This window comes from Lepidochelys olivacea (genome assembly GCF_965140295.1).
Source record: "Lepidochelys olivacea isolate rLepOli2 genome assembly, chromosome: 2".
NCBI lineage: Eukaryota > Metazoa > Chordata > Testudines > Cheloniidae > Lepidochelys > Lepidochelys olivacea.
In genome coordinates this window covers 243,607,003-243,634,841 of record NC_140412.1, presented here as the reverse complement: position 1 = coordinate 243,634,841, position 27,839 = coordinate 243,607,003, and the positions used below count along the sequence as shown (strand labels likewise).

At 43.2% G+C, this 27,839-nt stretch overlaps 1 protein-coding gene across 5 annotated transcripts in view; it reads right to left on the bottom strand.

Annotated features, from left to right (window-relative positions):
- Nucleotides 1-13,805, bottom strand: part of CCNY (cyclin Y) — a 225,212-nt gene extending 211,407 nt beyond the window's left edge. For 2 of the 5 annotated variants that reach the window (XM_084619275.1, XM_084619272.1), the window contains exon 1: nucleotides 12,990-13,117. Coding sequence is in view for 1 of the 5 variants with exons in the window: in XM_084619271.1 (XP_084475397.1) it covers nucleotides 12,990-13,143 (154 nt within the window). In the remaining 4 variants the exon portion in view is untranslated. Of the gene's footprint in view, nucleotides 1-12,989 lie in introns of all 5 variants that reach the window. The other 3 variants (XM_084619274.1, XM_084619273.1, XM_084619271.1) reach the window with 2 other exon arrangements.
- Nucleotides 13,806-27,839: the final 14,034 nt, after the last annotated feature.

The following is a 27,839-nucleotide window of genomic DNA, read 5'->3' as shown; positions in this document are numbered from 1 at the left end:
TAGATGGTTCACCACTTTGTCAAAGGAAAGTGGACATGCACCAGCCTGTGTAATCTGAGATGAATTTCCCCAAGCATTTCAACCAAAGACACTGTTTTAGGTAAAATACAAAGCGATTTATTAACTACAGAAAGATAGATTTTAGATGATTATAAGTAGCAGACAAAGATCAGAGTTGGTTACATAAGAAATAAGGATAAACCTCACAATCTAAATTCTACAGAAAGATTTGACTCAAAGAGTCTCTCACTCTAACATATTACAGGCAGCTCACAGTTCTCAATTCACAGGCTGAACTCCCTTTCGAAGCTGGGACCAATCTCCCCAGTTCAAAGTCTTTGTCTTCCAGACAATCTTCCAGGTTTTGAGATGGGGGAAGAAGACAGGCTGAAATTCACTGTCATGATGTCACTGTCCCTCTTTTACACTGTCTTTCAGCAGTTAGAAAGATCCTTGCTGTGACGTGGGTTAGGCAGCCCTCATTGCGTATGTCCCCTCTCTCAGAAATCTCGAGGAGAGTGGATTCTTCTTATGGGCCACAATGCCTGTCTGGCCAGGGCTAGTTGTTCCTTTGCCCCGACCGAAAGGACAGCTATGGGTGTCTCCCAACCTCACGAAACATATTTCAGTATCACATATGGCAATAAATTTATAACTTCACATACATTGATAGTACATACAACCTCACCAGGATATTAAGATTCAATAGATCAAGACTTTTAAAATGATGCCTCACAAGGCATACTTTGTACAAAACATATAATAATCATATGACAGTGATCAATATGGGGGGTACAGTGTACTACTTTGAGGTACAGAGTATCTCAGCTGTGTCACAGCAAAAAAATTAATGTACAGATGGCAATGATTTTGTATCATGTTATGCAACCTTAACAGAAATCCATCAAAATGCACAGCACCATATGAGGACCAGGAGGAATCAGCTTTGCTAGTTATTCACTGCTATGTTTGTTTTTTTCCTCTAAAGCTTCTCATATGCCCCCAAAATATATTGCATGTTTCCCTCCCAGCAGCTTGCTCCCCAGTTTGAGAAACTCTGACCTACAGGTACCAGTTGTCTAATTTTTATTTTTAACGAAATCAAAGGGAACATTAGAAAAATCATTTTTGTGCAGAAGGCATAAAGAGGTAAAGCAGGAAATTTTCTTTATCTCCTGAATTGTTGCATAGTAAAGGAAATAAATATTGACTTGTTCATTTAGGAGAAAGGTTTTGTATTTTTACGGTCACCAGTCTCAACTGCAGCAAGGAAAGTTTTCCCCACAGAACAAGTAAAAAGCCATATAGGATTTATCACATCTCTGAAAGTCAAAGTACTGATCCATCTGACATGGATCCCACTGTTATCTTACTTCCCTCTCAATAAACACAACAGAGCTGGGAAAGGAGAGAGGAGGACAACATCACTACTCCCTACAAACAATTAAACTGTGCAGAAATGGAGAAACAAAAATCCACAACCCATACTTTCCCAACACAAAATCACCATTTGCCACACACAAACACTTTTACAGTCTCTGTCATGCTCCCTAGAGACAGAGTGCAAGCAAGGAAATTTAGGGTTCTCTGATCAAGCACATCTCCATTTTTTATTTTTTTTTCTTCTCCTATGCAAGACCTGCAAAGCACGAACAACTGCTTCTCAACAGCGAAAAGTAATAAATTCTTCCCTTCACACAGAGAGAAGCAGGAATAATTCATAATGCATTTCTGTATCCATCAGAAGGCTGTGAAAAGATCTCAAACGCAAGAACAATGCGGTAACAGTATCAAATACATCACCTTGCTGAAATACTAATGCACCATGGAAAGCACCACACTGGAAGTAAACTTGGTGCGACAGTGCCCCGCATAAGGCTTTATGGAAATATGCTTATGAATATATATAACTGGAATATGTTCTATGCTACGTATGCCTTGTAACATATCTATGTAAAGTTATGATCTACTGAATCTATTAATCCTATTTCTATGCATGTATCATTTTTGTATTCAAAGTTATGAATATTGACCGTGTACTGGCTTGATTTCTAAATAACCTTAGTAGAGCATCTGGTCAGTTCCTGGAGAAAGGAATTCGTAAAGTTAAGTGCCCAATCAAGAAGCACTTAAGGAACAACCTGAAGCGAATACTCACCAGCAACCACATACCACACAACAGAACCACTAACCCAGGAACCTATCCTTGCAACAAAGCTCGTTGCCAACTGTGCCCACACATCTATTCAGGGGACACGGTCACAGGGCCTAATAACATCAGCCACACTATCAGAGGCTCGTTCACCTGCACATCTACCAATGTGATATATGCCACCATGTGCAAGCAATGCCCCTCTGCCATGTACATTGGTCAAACTGGACAGTCTCTATGTGAAAGAATAAATGGACACAAATCAGATGTCAAGAATTACAACATTCATAAACCAGTCGGAGAACACTTCAATCTCTCTGGTCACGCGATTACAGACATGAAAGTTGCGATATTACAACAGAAAAACTTCAAATCCAGACTCCAGCGAGAGACTGCTGAATTGGAATTCATTTGCAAATTGGATACAATTAACTTAGGCTTGAAGAGAGACTGGGAGGGGCTCAGTCATTATGCAAGGTAACCTATTTCCCCTTGTTTTCCTAACACCCCGCCCCCCTTCCTCAGATGTTCTTGTTAAACCCTGGATTTCTGCTGGAAATGGCCCACCTTGATTATCATACACATTGTAAGGAGTGTGATCAGGTTTACATAAGCTTTTACCAGCCGGAGAGTGGGATGGGGGGAGAGAAAACCTTTTGTAGTGATTAACACGCATTTTTTCATGGTCTGCGTATATAAAAACATCTTCCGTATTTTCCACAGTATGCATCCGATGAAGTAAGCTGTAGCTCACGAAAGCTTATGCTCAAATAAATTGGTTAGTCTCCAAGGTGCCACAAGTACTCCTTTTCTTTTTAAGGAGCAATGCATCTTGGAATGCTCCAATCCACATAAGAATATTAAAGGAATTGGCACCCGAAATTGCAAGCCCATTAGCAAGAATTTTTAATGAATCTGTAAACTCAGGAGTTGTACTGTATGATTGGAGAATTGCTAACATAGTTCCTATTTTTAAGAAAGGGAAAAAAAGTGATCCGCGTAACTACAGGCCTGTTAGTTTGACATCTTTAGTATGCAAGGTCTTGGAAAAAATTTTGAAGGAGAAAGTAGTTAAGGACATTGAAGTCAATGGTAAATGGGACAAAATACAACAAGGTTTTACAAAAGGTACATCGTACCAAACTAACCTGATCTCCTTCTTTGAGAACGTAACAGATTTTTTAGACAAAGAAAACCGAGTGGATCTAATTTACCTCAATTTCAGTAAGGTGTTTGATACCGTGCCACATGGGGAATTATTCTTTAAATTGGAAAAAATGGGGATCAATATGAACACTGAAAGGTGGATAAGGAATTGGTTAAAGGGAAGACTACAACGGGTCCTACTGAAAGGTGAACTGTCAGGCTGGAGGGAGGTTACCAGTGGAGTTCCTCAAGGATCAGTTTTGGGACCAATCTTATTTAATCTTTTTATTACTGACCTCGGCACAAAAAGTGGGAGTGTGCAAATAAAGTTTGCAGATGATACAAAGCTGGGAGGTATTGCCAATTTAGAGAAGGACGGGGATATCATACAGGAGGATCTGGATGACCTTGTAAACTGGAGTAATAGTAATAGGATGAAATTTAATAGTGAGAAGTGTAAGGTTATGCATTTAGGGATTAACAACAAGAATTTTAGTTATAAGCTGGGAACACATCAATTAGAAGTAACAGAGGAGAAGGACCTTGGAGTATTGGTTGATCATAGGATGACTATGAGCTGCCAATGTGATATGGCCGTGAAAAAAGCTAATGTGGTCTTGGGATGCATCAGGAGAGGTATTTCCAGTAGGGATAAGGAGGTTTTAGTACCGTTAGACAAGGCACTGGTGAGACCTCACCTGGAATACTGTGTGCAGTTCTGGTCTCCCATGTTTAAGAAGGATGAATTCAAACTGGAACAGGTACAGAGAAGGGCTACTAGGATGATCCGACGAATGGAAAACTTGTCTTATGAAAGGAGACTCAAGGAGCTTGGCTTGTTTAGCCTAACTAAAAGAAGGTTGAGGGGAGATATGATTGCTCTCTATAAATATATCAGAGGAATAAATACCAGGGAGGGAGAGGAATTATTTAAACTCAGAACCAATGTGGACACAAGAACAAATGGATATAAACTGGCCACCAGGAAGTTTAGGCTTGAAATTAGATTGTTTCTAATCATCAGAGGAGTGAAGTTTTGGAATAGCCTTCCAAGGGAAGCAGTGGGAGCAAAAGACCTATGTAGCTTTAAGATTAGACTCAATAAGTTTATGGAGGAGATGGTATGATGGGATAACATGATTTTGGTAATTAATTGATCTTTAAATATTCATGGTAAATAGGCCTAATGGCCTGTGATGGGATGTTAGATGGGGTAGGATCTGAGTTACCCAGGAAAGAATTTTCTGTAGTATCTGGCTGGTGAATCTTGCCCAGGGTTTAGCTGATCACCATATTTGGGGTCGGGAAGGAATTTTCATCCAGGGCAGATTGGAAGAGGCCCTTGAGGTTTTTCGCCTTCCTCTGTAGCATGGGCACGGGTCACTTGCTGGAGGATTCTCTGCTCCTTGAAGTCTTTAAACCATGATTTGAGGACTTCAATAGCTCAGACATAGGTGAGGTTTTTCGCAGGAGTGGGCGAGTGAGATTCTGTGGCCTGCATTGTGCAGGAGGTCAGACTAGATGATCATAATGGCCCCTTCTGACCTTATTATCTATGAATCAGTCTTCCTGAAGACATTCAAGATACCATGTGGACAATGGCTTCTGCCTGTAAAAACTGAGAGTCATGCATGGACATGTGACTTGCCCAGGTGACTCCAGAACTCCATCTTGGAGCTGGACTTTGCATAGGAGAGAGTCTCCACCCACAAAAGAAAGTCTATTTAAGCCTGTGGGAGACCCCTCCATTTTGTCTTCAGCTGGCTAAGGAGATAGCCTCTCCACCCCCAAGGATACCTGAAAGGAACTAGAACAAAGGACAGTAACTACAGAGGGTGTGAGTGATTGCTGGACCTGGACAAAAAGGAGATTAGTCTGTAAGAGGAAGCTTACTGGAACTGGTGAGGTTTGGTCTGTATTCAGTTTTATTAGACATAGACTCGTGGGTTTTATTTTATTTTGCTTGGTAATTCACTTTGTTCTGTCTGTTACTACTTGGAACCACTTAAATCCTACTGTCTGTATTTAATAAAATCACTTTTTACTTATTAATTAACCCAGAGTATGTATTAATACTTGGGGGGTGGGGGGAATAGCTGTGCATACCTGTCTATCAGTGTTATCGAGGGCGAACGATTTATGAGTTTATAAGGGTAAAACGGACTTATTCAGGGTTTGGACCCCATAGGGAGTTGGGCATCTGAGTGTCAAGGACAAAAATGACAGGTTTCAGAGTAACAGCCGTGTTAGTCTGTATTCGCAAAAAGAAAAGGAGTACTTGTGGCACCTTAGAGACTAACCAATTTATTTGAGCATAAGCTTTCGTGAGCTAGCTCGTGCTCAAATAAATTGGTTAGTCTCTAAGGTGCCACAAGTACTCCTTTTCTTTTTAAGGACAAAAATACTTCTGTAAGCTGCTTTCAGTTAAGCCTACAGCGATTAGGGGACACGGTTCAGACCTGGGGCTTTGTTTGCAGCAGGCTAGCGGATCTGGCTCAAACCAGGGAGGGCACTGAAGTCCTAAGCTGCTAGGGCAGGGAAAGCACGGGCAGAAATAGTCTTGGCACATCAGGTGGCAGCTCCCAGGGGGTTTCTGTGATCCAACCTGTCACACTTGGGTCTACTACTGATTTGCTCTTTTGCTCCCAAGGTTCTACTAGCTGGAAGACAGGCTCAACAGTTTCACACCATCAGGTGGCAACAATGTGTGCTTTTACCAGTATAGCTTATTTCACTCACGAAACTGGTATAAACTGCTGGTTTAATCACCTCAAGAGCGCCAAACTGCCAGTAATATACACTAACAGCAAAAATGGTTGAATGACTAGACATTTTTTGAGCATGGCCCTCTTAACCCGCAGTCCATTATCACGCGGTCGTGACGGCTTGACTCCCGACATCCGTGCATAAACGGGTCTGCACTGTATTTTACACAGTGTGAATTAACTCACTTCCTGCAAATGACATGGGAGAAATGAGAATTTAGGCAGGCTTTGAACAAGCCTGGTAGTTTGCTGGTAGTCACTTGGCAAAGAAGGATCAGAAAGAAAAAAGGCACGGAGATGAGAGGGGGAGGGGAAAAAAACCAACACAAAAAGCAAGGAAAGCATCAAACTGGCATCAGTAGCAAAGTGCAATATAGGAGCCAAGCTCAGTGTAGGAGCTTGAATGCAAACACAGTAGTTTTATTAAAGGCTAAGGTATCAGCGATATCTAGATGCACGACCTCTAAGAATAACAGTAGGTGCTGCAAGGTATACTGTTAGAAAGTCAGTAAATGACAAAGCTGTCTCTGAGCCAGTACTGAACCAGTGTTCCAGCACAGAGTTTAGGGGTACTAAACTACATTGTTTTTTCAAAAGAAATGTAAAGACAAAAGATCAGTCATACTTACAGTAATTAAAAATCATATGGCCCATTTTTATGAGAGATTGGGAGGTGCTAATGTGAGCAAGATTACACTTTTAAAAACAGTTTAGTCTGTGGTATGCAAGATCAAGTACCTAAACACTCCAAACTAAACTAAGACAGTGGCAAAATTGCTTTTGTGGGTCTGGGTCTATTCCTTCGTGAAACGTGGCCCTGGGTGTTCAGAAGATTGTTGTATTTTATCAGCACTCAACTGGATACAAATGAATGTATATCTTTGTGTTGACTGGTTCTATGGAACAAAATTATACGTGAGACATCCTAAATATAGACACCGAAATCACACAATAGTCATTCACAGAGAAGGGGGTATCACTGCCTTAAGACTTCAGCTTTTTAATGTATGGATTTGGAATCCACCCCCACACTGTCACTAGATCCCAGTACGAACCAGTTAAAATTGCAGAATTTGGCCTGAAATGTCTACTATCAGTTATACCTGTGCAATTCTGTTGAGGTCAGTGAAATTGGAAAAAATGAAAATGAGGGCAGGATACAATCCACCATTAACTCTGAAAGGAACATTCTCATTCAGTAAATCTTCATTAAGTAAACCAGACAGATTATAAAACCGTACTACACTTGAGTTTTGTACTTGGTAACATATAAAACTTCATGATTCTCAGAGTCCAGCACACCTGAGGCACACTATGTAATCTTAATTCAGATGTTCTCACATGGCTACTACCCATTTTCACAAATAAACTGCTTTCCTGGTGGATTGTTTTTCAAGAGTTTGTCTACCAGCTGCAGAAAAATTAACCCACCACAAAAAGCGTTGAATAGGTTTATTATGGATGTAGTCACACAGGGTGCAGTTATCTGATCTGCAATTGGCAATGAAAAATGGGACCCAGCAACATTAGAAGGATTTTGCAAGGGGGAAAGGAGGGGTGGAACAGAGTAACTTCTTACAATAAGAACTGTATTTCCTACCAAAAGCAAGTTATGATTAGCCCATGCTCAACGAGCTCAGTCGGTTTCAGGTTATGACAGTGGTCTCATACCATATATCCTTTGAGGTTATCCTCTCTCCACCAAAGCTCAATAAACAAAGAGCCTACTGTGGGAAAAATCTGCGCCACCCAGGAAAATCAAGTCTGAGAGCCACCTTTTTCAGACCAGCAATCTCTCAGTTCTTTCACTAGTTAAGCCAACAGTGGATCTGTCTGTGTGACAACAGACACGCTGACATCATGTATAAATGTAGTCTAGACCACAGCTAATCTGTAATCTAAATTTCCTTTATTTAGCTAGCTTTTATAACAGCACCTAGCACCAGCACCATAACACCTGAGCCCCTTACAGAGTCCATTGTGCGATTTTCAAATCCAGAACCCCCATGTCCAAATGGAATACACAATCCAGCCCACATGTCTTAATCAGACCAATAACCAAATACTACAACAATTTTAAAGTGGACAATGTCTAGCAAAAGACTGGGTTAAAAAAAAAAAAAAGGTCATCTAAGTAATAACAGCAATTTACCAGATTGACACATTAAGTGATCTACTGTTCTCTCTTATATTTGTAGCCAGGATACTGCTGGATAAGTCTCCTGATGAGCAACAGATATAAAAATGGGTCATCCAAATTCATGAAGAAGTCCTTAGCTCAGTGGTTCCCACACTTGTTGCGCCGCTTGTGTGGGGAAAGCCCCTGCCGGGCAGGTTCGTTTACCTGCCACGTCTGCAGGTTTGGCCGATCGCGGCTCCCAGTGACCGCGGTTCGCTGCTCCAGGCCAATGGGAGCTGCTGGAAGCAGCGCGGGCCGAGGGACGTACTGGCCGCCACTTCCTGCAGCTGACATTGGCCTAGAGCAGCAAACCTCAGCCAGTGGGAGCCGTGATCAGCAGAACCTGCAGACGCAGCAGGTAAACAAACCAGCCCGGCCCCCCAGGGGCTTTCCCTACACAAGCGGTGGAACAAGTTTGGGAACCACTGCCTTAGCCTATTGTCATAACTTTCCTGAAGCAAGATTTTAAAGGTTAAACCATTTCATAAACTTTAAAAGTTTCTATGAGCAATCAGTCATTAAAAAGAGTGGGTATCCTCTGACCTCTATGTTAGAATTCCTCTTTTGCTTTTGGGAAGCATATAGCAGCAAAGCAGATAACCAGTTATCCTTACTGCCTCTGTCTGTGCCTGAAGATAATGGTCTAATTAACAGTGAAACTCAATGGATTTAACTCTTCAGAAAAATGTGTTGTTGACTGATAATCAAAAAGGTGATTCTTGAAGCATTTCCACATGGCCACCATGCAGAAAAAACATTCAGAAAAGGAGTTTAGCCTTCTCACTTGGAAGTCTCTGAAAGAAGTTTGTTCCCAAACGTTTCCAAAATTCCCTTCACTTACAGACATGAAGAGTTCCTGATATCTTACAAAAATGATGCTTTTTGACAACACGGCATCAGGCAGGTATATCTGTAGGCCCAATCCTACATTCCTTACTCAGGCAGAACTTCCATTTAAGACAATGCAAGCCCCTCCACTGCAAGAGCTGCATGATCAGGTCCTGGAATTGCAACTCACTGGTACCTCACTTCATGACAGCATTTGCAATGGTTTCAGTGCAAAGCACAGAACGACTAGCAAACCTCAAAAGGTTCTGTTTGCACAGGCTCTCAAGAGTTCATTTTTTACAAGAACCAGTTTCTTCAACAAAATTAGGCGGGCAACTATAAGAGAAGAATCTCTTTCACAAGATACCATAGCTTCTACTTACCCTGGAAATGCCACAATAATCAGTTCTCTCACTGCATTTCAGCATTTCCATTTTGGTCCTGCCCTGGACTAAAGCATGCAATGATGTAGGGAACAAACAGATGAGAGGTTACATTTTTCAAACCTTAGTAACAGATTAAGATTGGTTTAAAGATGGGAGAAGGTTTAGCGTAGTTTTACAAAAGTTGCTTTGCCCAACCCTAAAAGGTAGAGTTCTATAAATCTTGATTAACACAAGAGGACTGAAGGCAGACTTGAAGGTAGAGGACAACAACAACTCATGCTACTCACCACAATGTGCAATTCCGGATTAGTACTTGTGTGAGAGAAAAAAAAACAGTGCTAGTGAATTAGCATTTCCAGAACTTGAACGTCACTGTCAAACATACTGTATCTGATAGTGATGTTCTCGCTGCAGTAACAGGTAGCAAGAAACACAGGTTAAAAAACAAAGTGGCAAAGTACCCAAACTGTTTATTTACAGTGGTACCACCAGTTTTTTTTTTTTTGTTTTGTTTGTTTTCAAAGAAATATCCAATTCTTGAAGAGCTAAATAGCTCTCAAGAATATTTCACGGATTTTAGATATCTTGTAGGATGCTTGAAGAATCAAGACCTTCTATTCTCTCTTCACACACACACAAAGAATTGACGACAGTACTGTTCCTTCATTGTTTCATGTAAATTTTTTCAAGTTATTGAAAAACAGTAGAAATATTATTACAGTGCACTATTTGTTGTTTTTTTCCATTGTGTCACCACAGCTGTTTGCTTGAAACTATATGGCAATCTAAAAACAAAAATGTACCCAGTCTCAGGAAATAAGATTCCAGAAAAAGAAGTCTTATTACATTTTGTAATCAGTCTATCATCTTTGACCAAAGACCTCCAGTGGATCTGACTGCAACACAACAGATATGCAAAAGTGAGTATTTCAAATTAGTTTTATCCATAAGATCCCCAATTGTGTTCAACAAAGAAACACTAACTCATTCTTCATCAGTCTCCTCAATGAAAACTGATGCCTCTGACCCTATACCTAATCAGTATCATAGGGAGGAGCAAGATTTGAGCAAACAGCAAGGCAAAGGAGACAAACCATAACATTTGTTATATGCTCTTAGAGTTGAAGGCAACTCCCCCACCTGAGAACTTAACTTCATTTGCCACAGTGCTGAGCCTGATGAAACAGAGATAGATAGTATTTATTTTCTATGTTCCACTGGTGAAGCACAGGGTCCTTTAACTGACAAGAATTTATTAGGACAGAGACAACATGCACACACATCCCATCAGTGCTTCCACTCATGGAGTACTGTTACTGATCTGAAAATTGGTCTAACCCATTGGTTCTCAAGCAGGGGTATGTGTACCCTTGGGGATACGCAGAGGTCTTTCACGGGGTACATCAACTCATCTACTTATTTGCCTAGTTTTACAACAGGCTACATAAAAAGCATTAGCAAAGTCAGTACAAATTAACATTTCATACAACTTGTTTATACTGCTCTATATACTATTCACTAAAATATAATTACAGTATCTATATACCAACTGATTTATTTTATAATTATATGGTAAAAATTAAAAAGACCAATTTTTCATTACTAGTGTGCTGTGACACGTGTATTTTTAGGTCTAATTTTGTGAGAAAGCATATTTTAAGTGAGGTGAAACTTGTGGTATACAAGACAAATCAGACGCTTCAAAGGGGTACAGTAGTCTGGAAAGGTTGAGCATCACTGGTCTAACCAAACCATGAAGAGAATTCTTGGCAAAAAGTAAGTTTACAAAGAAAGACATTTAGAACTTTCTGTATTGTCACCACATTAAAGAAAAACTCCCCACCCCTCAAAAAAACCCAAACCTCTCATTTAAAACTATAGAGCAAGACCTCTTCCTACTGATGTGAAACATGACTAGATATTATCCATACCATCATGCAAAATGGTGTTCACTGCCAACCTGGACAACACTGGTGTTACAAGAATCAGCCATTCACAGGTCAACAACTGGCTCAGAAATCTTCCCCAGTTTTCTCAAACCTGACCATTACACTTTTTTTTTTTTCTTTTACAGTCCACTTCTGCTACTGTGGAAACAAAAATGTCTTAAAGACAACAGTCACAATTCCAGAACGTAACTTAATTAAAAGAAATAATCGTAATCTGAGGTAAAATTACTCTATTATTAAGAGCTAAATTTTAGCCAATGGTGAGAACTGGTTTAAAACAAAGTTTGCAATTGATCACAATCTATGAAAAAATTTTGAAAAAAATTAAGTGTATGCCAATGTGACTTTTTTGGCTTTCTACCAAAGGAAATTCACGTCAAACTATGAGAAAGTTGATGTTTTACCACTTAAGTTTTAGAACTATTTCAGCTAATCAGAAACTAGTTTATACTTAAACATTAAAATCACACCTAAGAATAAGCCAGGTTCTAATTAACCAGAGCACACAAAAGGATATTGGTCATTATTAAGTCAATGAGAATAAAGTTTTTCCAATAATACTGCAGAAAGAGAATATTCATCACTCCATTATACCAATGCCTCATCATCAGTATAATGGAAGGAAATAAGTCACTGGAACTGAAGGTTGTTACAAGATAAATTCCTCCCACTTCCATAACTATCTGGGTTTTTCTTTATGTTTTATCCCTCAACCAGGATTGGCTTTGGCATGCACATAGCAACAGATAACCAGTTGAGTCCACGGACCATCTTTGTTCAGGAAATTTGGGTGGGCCAAAATTCGCTTTTGAAATTCAAACAGTTGAGTGGATTGGATCTGGAAGCTGTGGACCAGCGTAAACAGTGTCACATCAGTCCACCCTGGGTGAGGGGGCAAATACACACAAAGATCTTGAAAGTATGGTCTGGGGTAAATAGTACTCCAGGTTTTCATTCAATGCTAAGGTGGGAGAACTATAAAGGCCTCAAATCAGAAGAAAGGGCAGATAAATAATGCCATAGCACAATGTACACTGCAAGAATCCACACAAGGATCCTAACACTGTGTACCACATACTTGCACAGGTGGAATCCACACAAATAGAGCTACATCATGACATATTAGTATGGGGTCAATAATGCTGCATTGTGCTATACAAGTATAGGGGCATCCAAAGACCTCGAAGTTGTGGATGGAGGCATAAAACCCAAACAAACCCTCTGTCTCGCTATATATTCTGCGATCACCGAAAGACCCAGGAAAAGGAGGAGGGGAGAGAAGAGATTCCCTCGGGGGACAGAAGTGAGTAAACACTGAGCGGCAAGGAAGAGGCGACGGGAGCTCCCAAGGTGTTTGGGGGGGGGGGAGGGAGGGCTGGGTGTTTCCATGTTTCCCCCCTTGAGCAGGACAGCAGAGTGTCCCCCACTTGGCAATTCCTGTGCTTGTGGGAGATGCCTTTCCCCGGGGGCTGCCCCTGTGGCTGGAGATAGAGGGGATTTCCCCAGCCCAGCGGGGCTGTGGGGGGGGGGGCTGCCCTAGCTGCCGGGAGCTCCCCAGCCCAGCAGCCCCCACACCTCTCTTACCGTCTATGTTCTCCCGGTCGCTGATGTGCTGCAGGTTGCAGCCCGTGTCCTCGCGGCTCAGCTCGGGCTCCGGGCGGTAGGACTCCAGCCGGGAGTGGGCATTCCTGCGTAGTTTGGGGCTGGAGGAGACGCAGCAGGAGGTGGTGTTCCCCATCTTCCTTCGCCGCCGGGCCAGGCGCGGGAGGATGCAGGGGGAGCCCGTCACTGGCGGGGGCGAGAAGCCATGGGCAGCAGCGGAGAAAACAACAAGCGGCAGAGGAAGAGGCGGTGGCGGCTGCTCCCTCCAGCCGCGCTCCCCGGCTGATCCCCGCGGCGGCTCATCCAAGAAGCCGTGCCCCGAGCACGTCCAGCCGAGCGGAGGGCGCAGCGGCTAAATCATCCTGCCCCGGCAGGCAGGGCACAGGCCGGCTAAGCGTGGCTCAGGCACAGCCCCATTGCCAGCGGCGGAGCGGCCGCGCTCCTCCTCCGCCTCCCCAGGAGCGGGCTGGATCCACTCCCCCGGCGCACGCGGCGGCACCGCAGCCTCCCAGGCTGCCTTTGCAAAAACGGTTCCGGTTCAAGCGGGTGGCGGCAACACCTGCCCGCCGGGCTGGGAAGGGAGACACGGGGCGCGTGCAGCGGCGCCGCCCGCTCCCAGGGTGCGCCCAGCTGGGGCGCTGCTGCTGCGCCTCGGGAGAGGGGAAGCCCCAGGCGCAGGGCTGTAGCCCCTCCTCCCGCGGCGGCGGCGGCTGCCCTGGAAGAGAACAGAGCGGCCGGGGGCAGGCAGCGCGCGCGCGGGGGCCGCGCCTGTCCAATCTGCGGCTGCCTTCCCGTCGCGCCGCTGCACACCCGCGCCGAGCCCCGCTCGAGGCCCCGCCCCTTGGCCCCGCCCCGCCCCTTCCCCCCAGGCCCCGCCCCCGGCCCGCCAGGTTGCGGGAAGAGCCCCCTCCTAGGCAGTCCCGGGCTCCCCACAGCGGCCCCCAGCTCCTTGGGCGGCTCTTACTGCGACCGAGGTCCGGTCTGGCGGGGCCGGGCCTCTCGGCGAGGGCAGACTCGGACCCGCCCCGGCCTCACACGCCGGTGCGGCTGGCAGGGGCAGCGCTTGGGGGCGGGGGAGTGATCCCGCCGCCGCCGCCGCCGCCGCCGCGCTTCCCTCTCTCCCCCGCTTCCCTCCATTCTCACTCCTCCGGCCGCCCTGTCTGTCGCACTCACCCCCTCTCTGCTTCTCCCTCCCGCCGTCAGATTCATGCCCCCTGCGCAGAGCTCATGCGCCCGCTGCTTCTCCTCTGCAAAGCAAGAATCAGCGCCCCCACCCCTGAGCCCATTTTCTTCACGGCCCCCCCCTTCCCTTATTTCTTCAGGATTCTCTCCTGGCCAAAAGGGGCTTCAGGGGCGCTGGAACTGGGGGTGCCCCAGCAGCACCCCCTGGCTCTAAGTTGCAGTGTTGGTCAATGGCCTGCAGGACTCCCATTGTAACAGATTTCGGAGTAGCAGCCGTGTTAGTCTGTATTCGCAAAAAGAAAAGGAGGACTTGTGGCACCTTAGAGACTAACACATTTATTTGAGCATGAGCTTTCGTGAGCTACATCCGATGAAGTGAGCTGTAGCTCACGAAAGCTCATGCTCAAATAAATGTGTTAGTCTCCAAGGTGCCACAAGTCCTCCTTTTCTTTTTACAGAACAAACTGAAAGTAATAGAGATGGGCCAGCCAGACAGTCCAGTTAGGCACAGAGCTGGAGCTTGGGTATGGGAGTGAATCAGGACGAGGGGTCAGGTTTGACAGCATGGAAATCACACAGGTTGTTCTTCCGCTATTTTTGCCCCAAATGACAGAAAACTCACAAGAGCCTCTGTATTCTTAAAAAGAAAAGGAGGACTTGTGGCACCTTAGAGACTAACCAATTTATTTGAGCATCAGCTTTCGTGAGCTACAGCTCACTTCATCGGATGCATTCTTAAGATGTCATTTCCATTCAAACCTCAACCAGAAAATAGGCCCTTTATAATTTATGATTGATCAAACTATAGGGGCTAGCCACCTAATCCAAATTACATCCTCTGCCTCTCCACCTCGCGACAGACATTCACCAATGGCAAGTAGGAAACTTTCTTTGGCAAATAGTATTCTAAGCCGTCAGTTTCTTAAGTATTAATTTGCATAAAATTGTTTCTAGCCCTGAAGGTGACAAAGATAATCTCCCGAACATGAAGTGAGTGTAACCAATGCAGTGCTGTCTTCCTACACTCCATTGTCTCTATATTCATAGCTTTCCCAAACAGCAGAGTGACTACTCTCGGTTTTCGTGCTACGCAAGACGGAGATTGTGCTTTATATGAATTATTGTTGATTGATTGCTGTGCCGAGTGTTTAGAAGAAATTAATTGTAGATTTCCAAATGTTATTTATTTTTTTAAACATCGCATTATTTTAAGCCAATCTCATGATTTTTGGAGGCCTGATTCATGATTGTTGAACACTTTGGATTGCCAACATTGGTAGAAGAAACCTATACTTCTCAGGTTATGAAAAGAGTTTTGTCTTGTGGCTTTATACTGTGGTGGCTCAAAGCAGTAGTCTCATGAGATTTGGTACTGTTCTTAAAACCTCAACTCCTGGAGTCATGTGATTACATGAGAGTTTCAGCTTTCATCCTTTAAAAAGTACATTTCTGGACCTCATAGTTGCATAAAAATATTTGATAACATGCTCTAAGGCACCCTAGAGGCTCAGAAACCAGAAAGCAGAGGAAAAGAATCCAGTTTTTTAAAAGTAAATCTCATCTTTTAGCCAATTACAATTTTATGAGGCCTGACTCATATTTGAATGCTTGAGGTTGACAATATTGCAGTAGCACCCAAAAAGGTGTGTAACCTTTATAAATGCACAACTTTTGATGAGTTATTTGTTTACTTACCCATGGCTGTTTGTACTTTACTTTAGTAACACATATTAATGGGAGCATCTTTCCTATTTTCTTCCATTGGGAGTGAATGTCTGAGTTTCATCCAAAGAAACAGAAATTAAAACTTTTTGTTTTCCTTTTTTAGGAAAAGTGTTAGCTTGTGCACTGTAATGTCTAGTACTTTCCATCATTAGCCAGGTGTCACAGTGACTGAGCTAAACTGGTCCTGTCAAGTGCACCCACCTTTCAGACTCAAACCTCTCGCTATCATCTGGCTTAGGTGGAATCATGCAATTCTCCCACTCACAGACCAGGCCCTGGGTTGCCGTCCTCTGGTACTTACCATGGTTGCCTTAGCAGGTCTGACTTAGGTTCAGACCCTATATTTCTGTACCTTCTGGGACAATGACAGTGGTAAGCACTGATCAAATAGTTTTCTTCAAGCAAAGTATTATTTTTTTAGAACAAAGCATATTAGAGAAAACCTAACAACAGTAAAACACACTACACATGTCCAGCCTAGCAGGTGTCTTCCACATGAGAACCCTAGTTAGGACTGGCTTTCTATCATCTCTTCCATGGAGCCTCTCTCTGTCTGTATGCCTCCCTTGTCAGAACTCACTGATACTGTCTGGACAGTCCCTCACCTTCTTCACAGGGATCAAGACACTTTTTAACAGTTTGTAGTCCTTTTTGATCTCTTTTGATCCTTTCCCACCCTGGCAAAACAGCTGTGCCATTTCAGCCTGGAGCCTTGATGGATGCTACTGTCTTTTGATTGTGTGCCTGGGTATTCTTATCTGGGAAGCCAGTGGGTTACCTTCCTGTACACACCCATTGAATTTGAGCATTATAGGCATATAATAAACATTTACACTTTCCCCCAATATACTATAATTTTCCCTCACTAACAATTATTACATAACAGTATTCATAACATTATGACGTATTAGTTCATTTCTGGCACACTAGGTTCTTTGTATAACTTTATATATTGTATGTGTTTTCATCTATAACACTAAGAAACTTTGGCCAAAAACAAGCACTTATAAAATGGTACCTAAATAAACAAAACAGAAATATTTCACAGACATACATCTAGCCATACATGCTAGTAACTAACAGAGTGTGTTCACTCTTGCCAATCTGTTTCTCTTGGCGCTAAGTAAATGCAACGTCTGCTGCAGGAGATATGCCATTAAATGCAATGGGCTGGATTCATCCCTTTAATGAGAGTGTCTCAGCACCTTTTAAAAACAGTTTGTGCATGTGTAAATCTGGAGTTAGGCACCTTCTATTAGAATTGAATACAAAATTCCTACTAGATGAGATGGAAGACAGAAGAATCAGAAGTTGTTACTGGAGGTGAGTTTTGAAACAATTAAAACACTGATATATTTTGAAACTAGACATTTAAAAAGCAGCCTTTAAAAATGTACAAGACATTTTGAACAAATTAATGTAATTTTCTCTTTTCCTATTTGGTTACTTGTGTTCTCAATTTTATCTTGACTTGTATTCTTCTTGGTTTCACCCTCAAATCTCACTTAGTTGGCAGTCTATTGATAAAAGAGGCTGGTGCTACATTATGTATTTAAAAGATAATGTCAAGGGAAGAGAACATTGCCACAGGATAATGGACTCCTGCTGGTGCTACACAAGAGCTGAACCCAAAACACCTGTGAAATAAATGTCAAAAAGATATTCTTGGATGTTCAATTATAATGACTTTATTTTAGTGACATCAAATGCATGATGAAAAGGAGTACTTGTGGCACCTTAGAGACTAATGCATGATGCAAATCTTATTATTTGATAGCTCTTGGTACAGTAAAGTCAGAGCTGCTCCCTGAACCATTATTAACTTGGTTAAGTTCCATTGACTTCAAAGGAAGATCTGTTGTGTGTTTCATTTGATCAGAGATCAGCATGAGCTTCTTTCTTCTGTGAACAGCTCTATTCTGCCTACTGCAGAACAACCATAAAGCCCCTCAACACTAGGCCCAGGCCTTTGAAGATTGGCCTGCTTGGAGCTGACTAGGCTTATATGGCACTTACTCCTGCATAACTACACAGCTTATCCCACAGGAAGGGGAGTGGGCTTCAATAAGGAGGGTTTCTGTCAAGTTATGAAGATGGAACCCATCGGGATTCATAAGGTTTGATCTCTGAGATCTTCCTATAACGTTCATGAAAACTTGTAAATGATTGGGACAGTCTGAGGTGGATCATTGTATTGCTTAAAATGAGAAGTCTTTTGACTCCAGGTACCACTGTTGATGTACAAGAATCTGGAAGATAGTTTTTAATCCAAAATCATTTTCAGTCTGTAGAATAAATAACATGGGAGACAGAAGTGAAAAAGTAGGAATGCATTATAAATAATAGACTGGTGGCAACCATATCTTTTTAAATGGATTACATTTTCCAGGCTCATAATTTACATCTGGAAAAGAAAATAAGCTAGAATAGAAACTTCTGTCATACAACTTCCATCCCATTCTGCCCCCTAATGGTGAACAGAGGTCCTACTTGCAATAAAACATCAAAATTTTAGCCCCAGAGCAAAGTTTTATAAACCCTTGAAAATAAAAGTTTAAAATGAAACTTCTTGTCATCTCTTAACTAAGACAAGATAATTTGATCACCATTCAATTTCAATAATGGAAAGAATTTTTGACATGCTTCATTTATAGGGTATAATTTCTTCAGTCTCTGTGTTATACCAATAAAATAAAAACTAGCAGGATCTTATTAAAGGGGATAAGACAAAATGTCACATTTATTGTGAATACAAAAATAATCAGAGTAGGCAGTCAGTTATAGCTATAACATTTCATTCAGTTTCACATTCATTCACACTTTCATTCATACACACACACAGGTCCTGCAAATTTGTTATAGTTACCAGCCTGGAGGTTGCTCATGCCAAGTTACCAGCCAGGTAACTTGGGCATGAGAGTGGAGCTGAGTCTTTGTCAGTTGCACGTCTGATGCTCCTGGAGGGTGGTAGCAGAACCGGACTCAAAGTTCTCAGTTTCTAGAGTCTATTTTTGTAGGAATTTATTCCTATACCAGTCTATGGGAATTTCTTCATCATGCTGTTGCTGAATTGATCAGCAGATGGCACATTCCTGACGGCTCTGTGCTGCCAGATGTTATCTTGTTCTTTGGTTCTCCCCTCCTTGAGGCTGTTGGGTGGATTCCAGTCTGCCCTCCGGGGGTCCTCTGGTTGTCTCCACTCTGCGCATTCTTTGGCCGGATACTGAACTCCTCGGCTGGCACCTCCCTGATCATTCATTTATTATCTACACCAAGCATCCATCCACAAACATCCTCTATCTCTATTTTAATTACAATTGTTAACAAAGCGAGATAAATACAACAAAAGGGTGGGGAGTCTCTGTGTGCTGTTTCTGTTGTTACAAAGTATAGCTTTGAGTCTCTCTCTGTCTTAGGATGTACTAACACAATTAGCAGCTTGCAAGTTTCACACAGAGAGGGAGAGAAACAGTTAAAATGAAAGGTTTCAGAGTAACAGCCGTGTTAGTCTGTATTCGCAAAAAGAAAAGGAGTACTTGTGGCACCTTAGAGACTAACCAATTTATTTGAGCATAAGCTTTCGTGAGCTACAGCTCACTTCATCGGATGCATACTGTGGAAAGTGTAGAAGATCTTTTATACACACAAAGCATGAAAAAATACCTCCCCCCACCCCACTCTCCTGCTGGTAATAGCTGGTAATGGCCCAACTTGATTATCATACACATTGTAAGGAGAGTGATCACTTTAGATAAGCTATTACCAGCAGGAGAGTGGGGTGGGGGGAGGTATTTTTTCATGCTTTGTGTGTATATAAAAAGATCTTCTACACTTTCCACAGTATGCATCCGATGAAGTGAGCTGTAGCTCACAAAAGCTTATGCTCAAATAAATTGGTTAGTCTCTAAGGTGCCACAAGTACTCCTTTACTTTTAGTTAAAATGATAAAATTCTTGTCATCTCTTAACTAAGACAAGACAATTTGGTCACCATTCAATTTCAATAATGGAAAGAATTTTTGACATGCTTCATTTATAGCGTATAACTTCTGCAGTCTCTGAACCAATAAATGTATTGTGTTCCTAATGGCACATTTAAATATATATGTTCCATGTATGATAAATAAGGTTTAGAAAATAAAGTCTGTTATCCCAAAGGTAGTAAGAAAAAACAGAGTTAAATAAGAGTAAATGTCATTTTTATGTGGAGATGATTGACACATCCATATTTAAAAAAATCTAATTCTATGCTAATTAGAAATTTAATCTGGTCATTCAACCTATTTGTGTTTATTCTGATTCATTGTGTCAAATTGTAAAGAATTATATAATTAACCTGACATAAAACTCCATCTTGGGACTTTAAAGAGGTGAATGCCCTTGAGGATATGTGGATTTTCTGTCAAATGGAGCTGAGACTAGAGACTTCTAGTTAACCTTTCAGTGCTAAGTGCCTACACATCAAGGAAGTGGAGAGAGAACAAACATCAGGGTTTAAATAATTCTGGAAAATGAGAGAAATTTATTTGAGTATTATTTAATGAGACTCCATCTACAGAGGAGAACAGACCTTTTAATGAAGTCCAAGAATAAAGAACGAATGTAATATAAATACCTACACATATAAACAGAACATAAACATTGCAAAGAGGTATGTCTAGCAACAGAGTGTACTCAGTCTGGCTATTCTGCTGCCACTTGCATTTAATAGACCCATTGTCAGCTAAAGGAAGAATGCTATTACACCCACTGGGCTGGATTCATCCCTGGTGTAACTGCACTGATTTCAGTTGGAATTGGTTGTGCTCAGCACTTCCAAACACCAGGCTACTATTATTAATCAGTCATACAGACCCAGATCCTCAAAGGTATTTAGGCTCCTAACCTGCATGGAAACCAGTGCCAGTTAGGAGCCTAAATACCTTTGAGGATCTGGGTCACAGCTACTTAGCTCTCTCAGACACTACTGGACTTGGGAGGGAAAGGGGCAAAGAGGGGTCTGGATAGTGTCTGCCTTTGCTATCACCGCCACTTCTTTGGCCATGGGGAAGGAAATAAGTCTTTTCTCCCTTCAAATAAAGAGGCTGGGAGCACTGCGGCCACCATTTCATATTGTGGGCTCAGTTGTCTGACTGCCAGGAGCTCTATGCCTCCACTGCATGACTGAGAACCAGCCTTCCCTTCTCCATCCAGAAAGCGCGGAGACTTTTTTGTAAATGTAGAAATTATTCCAGAATGTCTATATCCCTGAGTCTTCTCTCAGCTTCTCAACCTCCTCTGGTGCTTCAATAGCTGCCTCACAAGACAACCCTGTCATAAAGGCTGACAGCTTCATCTGACGCTTTAGCTCTACACTGTAGCAGGATGTGGTGGTGGAGGGCAGTCTGCAAGTTCTTCAGCCACACTACCCCTAGCCTTAGCTAGCCTTGGGGAGACCTAATTCTTAAATCACAATGCAATATGCTTCTCCACAGAGCAATGCAACATGTGAGAGATCAGTCCAATTAGTACCTGTTTTAGGAGGTGGTGTTTAATGGTTAAAATAAATAGTTGGTTAGATGTAGGTGGAGAAATACTGTGTTTACATAAGGTTTTGTTGCTGGTCAGATCTGTTGGCATTACTTCTGCAAAAGTGTCTTAACTTGTGAACATTTTCCACTTGATTGTTTGTTTAAACCATGCAGGCAAGTTCACGAGTAAATTAATATCTGACACATTTCCTTTGCTGGTCACATGGAGTCCCTTGCTGTGGTTATTTTCTTTAAGAAAGAAATCGAGCAAGAAAAAAAAAATCACTAGAACACATGCAGTGACAAAAACCACTGTGTAATCATGCAGTTAGAGTTTGTAGATGGGGTTTTCTGGTGGATCTAATTGTAGGAGCCACAAGTAAGGGTATCAAATGTTTGATCCCAAGTGGACTAAAAGTGCAATTAAGTACATCTTATAATAGTTGCAACCTTTCTGTCAGGTGTTGTCAGCACCTGTAAGGGCAGGCTCAAATAGTTAGGGGTCTCTCTTAAAACTAGAGGGTCACACGCTTTGTTGCTTCAAGGCCAAGCTCACTGCTCACCACAGGGCCTCCAGGAATTCTTCTGTTCCCTGTGTGCCCTCTCACTTCCCTCTGTATTTCAGGGACTCCCAGCAGCTCCCATCCCTCATACCACAGACTCTGTGTACCCTCACATTCCCCCTACTGCCAGGGTCTCCCATTTTTCCCCCCGCAATAAGAGGGGCTCTGTGTGCCCCATTGCCTCCTCTGCCACATGCCAGAGACCCCGTGTGCTTTAATATCTCCTTCCCCATACTACTGTCCCCCAGTCTAGGTGCTCTGTATGCCCTTCACCCCACATCCACAGACCCCCATTCCTCCCTTTGCCCCATTATGTGGTTTCAGTGTGTCCCCCATTCTCCCCATATCAAAATCCCCTAGTCCCTTTTCTCTCCCATGCCAGGGCGCTGTGTGCACTCTCCTTCCCCTCCCCCATTCTTTTTCTTTCTGTCTGGGACACAGGTCATTCAGAGTGTCGGCATCTTAGACTGTCCTGGGAGTGTAAGCAGAGCTGAGGTGAGAGGTGTTGTTATGGTAGAAGATGTTAATGGTGGCTCTCAACTGGTCCTTTGATCTACAGACAGTTACAGAAGTGACTGAAGCTACTGGGTGATCAACTATCACTCTGGTGTGGCGCCAAAGACATGCCATTTCTATAAAGAGCTGCACGCCATTCTTGGCGACAACCCCACATCCACCATCAAGAGTCCCATGGATACTTTGGGGTCAGTGGAGGCAGTGGCCAGCGGACTCAACCATGATGACAAAGTGGTGGACAAGAAGGTAGAGCTGGAGGATGATGTGGAGCACATGGCCGGGGCTTCTGATGGCGCGGCAAGTCAGGACCTTTTTTCCACTCTGGAGAAGTCTAGCCAGTCCCAGCACTCCAGTTGTGGTGCGCAGGATGCAGGAGAGGGGAGTGCCAATAAGTGCTCATTTTTGTACAGTGAGAGGAGATTGAGCTCTCCTGTACATTGTTATATGGTAGAGGAGGGATAAGGGACAAAAATTAACAATAGAGCCTGTCTGTCCACACAATGGAACCATGGCGGAAAAGTTTGTTAATGTACATGAGGATGTCCTGGAAATCCTCCATAGGGATCTCTCGGAAACTGTCCTGTAGGTTGTAGTGGTCCCTTGCTCTCAAGTCGGGAGAGAGGCCACTCCGCCTCACTGCATCAGGCAGCAGCACTTGGGCTCAGACCTCGCTGGTGGCAATTATTTCTTCAGGGACCAGAGTGGCACACAGGCGAGCAGCATACGGAGCCAGTCTGAAGCCACATGCATGCAGGAGTTACACCCTTGCATCCTGGGTTACCCTTAGGGGTGAGATATTGGGTTCGATTACCCTAGCCTGTGGAAAAGGGTACCAATATTCAGAATAGGCTCCCTAAACACTTATAGTAACCGCCTTCTCAAACCACCCTTTGTCCCTTCTTGCCCATTCCCCCTTAACCTCCACCCAAACACACCATTATTGGGACTCATGCTGAACTGTGTGCTAGCCAAGGGACAGTGGGAAAGAGGTGTATGTAACTTTTGTGATTCACAGCAGTGAACACACTCACAACACTGTCTCTGTTCATTGTTTCTTTGGCTTCTGCAGATGTGCCCTTGAGAACCCACTCCTTCACACCAGCAGAGCGTGGCAACCCAGGAGGAGTAAGGAGGATATGTTTCACAAAGTGCTGCAGTCAACAGATGCAGCATATAGCGAAACAAGAGCACGGAGGGAGACTATCAATGAAAGACTCAGGCTGGATGGAGGTATGTTGGGTGTCCAAGGATCACTGTGGGCATTTGCACATTCCCCACTGGAATCTTCTGGTCTGGAAAGAAAGTCCCAGCATGCAGCTTTCTATACAATCCAGTGTTCCAAAAGATGCGTGTTCCATGCGCCTTCCCTGACCACCCCATGCTGATGTCAGAGAAACTCCGGTGAGCCACCAGCGCCTGCAAGACAATGGAGAAGTATCCCTTTCAGTTGATGTACGACGTTGGGGGCCAAAATTGGAATATGCATTCCATATATTGCCCTGCCGCAGTTAGGGAATCTCACTGTCTCAAAGCCATCAATTGTTTCCAGCACATTACTGTGAGTCAGAGTCCTTTGTAAGAAGAGGCAATTAATGATACCACACACTTGCATCACCACCGCCCCCACAGTGGACTTTCCAACTCCAAACTGATTCGCAACTGACTGGTAGAAGTCTGGAGTTGCCAGCTTCCACACAGTGATCGCTACTTGCTTTTCCACTCTGAGGGCAATTCTCATTCTGATGTCCTTGCACAGCAGTGCTGGGGCAACCTCCATATAGTTCCAGGAAGGTGGCTTTGTACATCCAAAAGTTCTGCAGCCACTGCTCATCATCCCATACTTGCTTCACGATGCAATCCCTCCACTCAGGGCTTGTTTCCCGAGCCCACTACCGATGGGCCACCATATGCAGCTGCTCCATGAATGCCAACAGAAATCTTGAACTATTTGTTTCCATGGCAGACAGCAGGGCAGGCATCACTCAGTGTTTTGCAGCTCATGAAATAGTGCAGAACCAGCCACATGGTGTTCATAACACTCATCATTGGTCAGTAGCTCAGGATCCATGAGCTCAGGCAGAGATGTCGGGCGCACAGCTTACAAGGACTGTTGAAAAACAGTGCAAAATGAAGCAGGAAGCCCATGGAATTATGAGATGGAAAGCACTGCATCACAGGACAGCGAGCACGTCCCCATGATTTACTGCGATCCGTTCCCAGAGCTCCCAGTGGCAGAGGGTGGTGAGTTGCACTGTGGGATAGCTGCCTATGATGCAACGCTCTCTCTGTCAATGCAAGAGCAATGACTGTGGATGTGCAGAGCCAACACAAGGAGTGTTGGGTGGACGTGATCCACTGATGTTATTAAAGTGACTTATCATCATCAACATAACTAAAGTCGACTTAATACTGTAGTGTAGACATGGCATTAGGAAGAAAAGGTCTTCATGTGTTGCTAACTGTGAAAGGAAGAGATGCATACCCATTGTCAACATGCACCAATATCAAACTATCTAAGAAGGCAGACAAAAGAAATGAAGTAGATTTATTTCTTTTTCATGATCAGATGGGATCTTCCATTTATATAAGAGAAAACATGAATAAAGCGAAGGGTGTGGGAGGGAAAGGGTGTAGTTAATTAAAAGGACTTTCACATACTATGGTGTCTGCAGAGCGCTTCAGTCTAGCTTGCAAAATCTGAATAACTTTTGTAGTGCCATCTATAAACGCTTCTCATCTGAATCACCCCTGGGGAGAGGAGCACATGTAAGCAACAAATCAAGCTTCCTCTTTAAGAAAAGTACACATGACCAATATAAGCCTGTTTTTATTCTCAAATTCATCCCCCTGGGCATGATATCCTTCAGGGCTGGAATAAGGTAGAATCCATGGATTTGTGGATCAAGCCCTGAACTGGAAGGCACCCACAAACTACAACTCTATATGAGGAGGAGTCTGCCGTCAGAGACTGCTGGGCCTGCCATGGGTACTGGGAAGAAAAAAGCATAGCAAGGGTGAGGCTAGAAAAAGAGAAGGATGTTATGGAAAACTCTCTTCTATCAATTAACAGGTTTGGTAACCTGTTCTTGCATCTGGTAATAAGAAGGTGCCTATTTTCTGTGCGAAGACTACTACAAACCTAGCAAACACAGAGTGGATCTGGAATCCCTGACTTTTTCCAGCATTTCATCTCTGGTCCCACAAAAGGCAGATTTTCTGGTTTATTTTGCACATCCTCAGCTAACCCAGAAATCTTTAGCCACATGACCCTGCTAGAGGATATTATAGTTGCTATTGAGATGCTGCGGTTTCAAAGGCATCCTATGTGGCTTGAGGGAATGTTTAGCTATATTCTCCCACAGTTGTCTGTTTTATCCACCTGTAACGTCTTCGATGGTGAGCAATCTGGGGCAGGACATTTTTTTATTCTTTACTTAAGAAGGATGGTCCAGTGGTTAGAGCACTGGTCTGGGAGTTAGAAGACCTGGGTTCAATTTCCTGCTGCACCGCAGGCTTTCTGTGTGACTTTGGGCAAATCGCTTATCCTCTGTGTACCCCATCTATAAAATAGGGATAATAGCACTTTTCTCCCTCACAGGGGTGGTCTGAGGATAAATGCAGTAGAGACTGAAAAGGAGTACTTGTGGCACCTTAGAGACAAACCAATTTATTTGAGCATGAGCTTTCGTGAGCTACAGCTCACTTCATCGGATGCATACCGTGGAAACTGCAGAAGACATTATATACACACAGAGACCATGAAACAATACCTCCTCCCGCCCCACTGTCCTGCTGGTAATAGCTTATCTAAAGTGATCATCAAGTTGGGCCATTTCCAGCACAAATCCAGGTTTTCTCACCCTCCGCCTCCCCCCCCCACAAACTCACTCTCCTGCTGGTAATAGCCCATCCAAAGTGATCACTCTCTTCACAATGTGTATGATAATCAAGGTGGGCCATTTCCTGCACAAATCCAGGTTCTCTCACTCCCTCACCCCCCTCCAAAAACCACACACACAAACTCACTCTCCTGCTGGTAACAGCTTATCCAAAGTGACCACTCTCCCTACAATGTGCATGGTAATCAAGGTGGGCCATTTCCAGCACAAATCCAGGTTTTCTCACCCCCCCACCCCCATACACACACAAACTCACTCTCCTGCTGGTAATAGCTTATCTAAAGTGATCATCAAGTTGGGCCATTTCCAGCACAAATCCAGGTTTTCTCACCCTCCGCTCCCCCCCCCAACTCACTCTCCTGCTGGTAATAGCCCATCCAAAGTGACCACTCTCTTTACAATGTGTATGATAATCAAGGTGGGCCATTTCCTGCACAAATCCAGGTTCTCTCACTCCCTCACCCCGATGCATCCGATGAAGTGAGCTGTAGCTCAGGAAAGCTTATGCTCAAATAAATTTGTTAGTCTCTAAGGTGCCACAAGTACTCCTTTTCTTTTTGCGAATACAGACTAACACGGCTGTTACTCTGAAAGTAGAGACTGAGTTACTCAGATATTATAGAAATGGGAGCCAAATAATTAAACAAAATACATGATTCATATGGTACTTTAAGGTATACACAGTAGAGTTCTTTGATGCATGTCCCATGCCTATCTTGAAATGCCTGGTAGAGATTGATATAATTAAGGAACAAATCACTTTGAAGTTTCTGTGGCTTATGAACTCTACCCACAACATCACTTGACTGAGTGGGGAGGCAGAAGTAAATCAACTGAGAGAAGAAAATCTAAAAAGATATGAAAGTAGCCATCTTTCTACTCTAAATAGAGCCAGTGTAAGTCACCAGAGCTTGTAATATGGCCCTGGGAAAATTAGTCACTGACCTAAAAACGCTTCCCACTGGATGTCTGTGACTACATTTCACATACTCCAGAGAAAAATAATCACTGATGAGAAAAGAACAAAAGTAGATAAAGAAACACCATATGGTGAAGTGAAAATAGATTGTGCTAGCAAGTACATAAATAAAAGTATAAGGAATATAAATATAACCAAAGTACATTAAGTTAATATTATTGGCCAATTTAAAATAGTCAAAGCCAAAACAGTAGACTTGAGTCTGCCTCTTAGTAGAAATAAAACAGAGGTTTCCTTTAAATCATCCAACATTCTCTAAGCACAATAGGAGTGGGTAATTGTACATCCCCAGTTTGCTGCAATCCCAAGCAGCACTGGTGTTTTAGAAGTTGGGACTCCTAAAGATGACCTGACATTTTTCTTTAAATCCAGCAATTTATGGCTAAACAGGAAATCAGCATATTGATTTAAAACATATTAGGCCACATACTCAGCTGGTATAAGTCACCAAAGCACTAT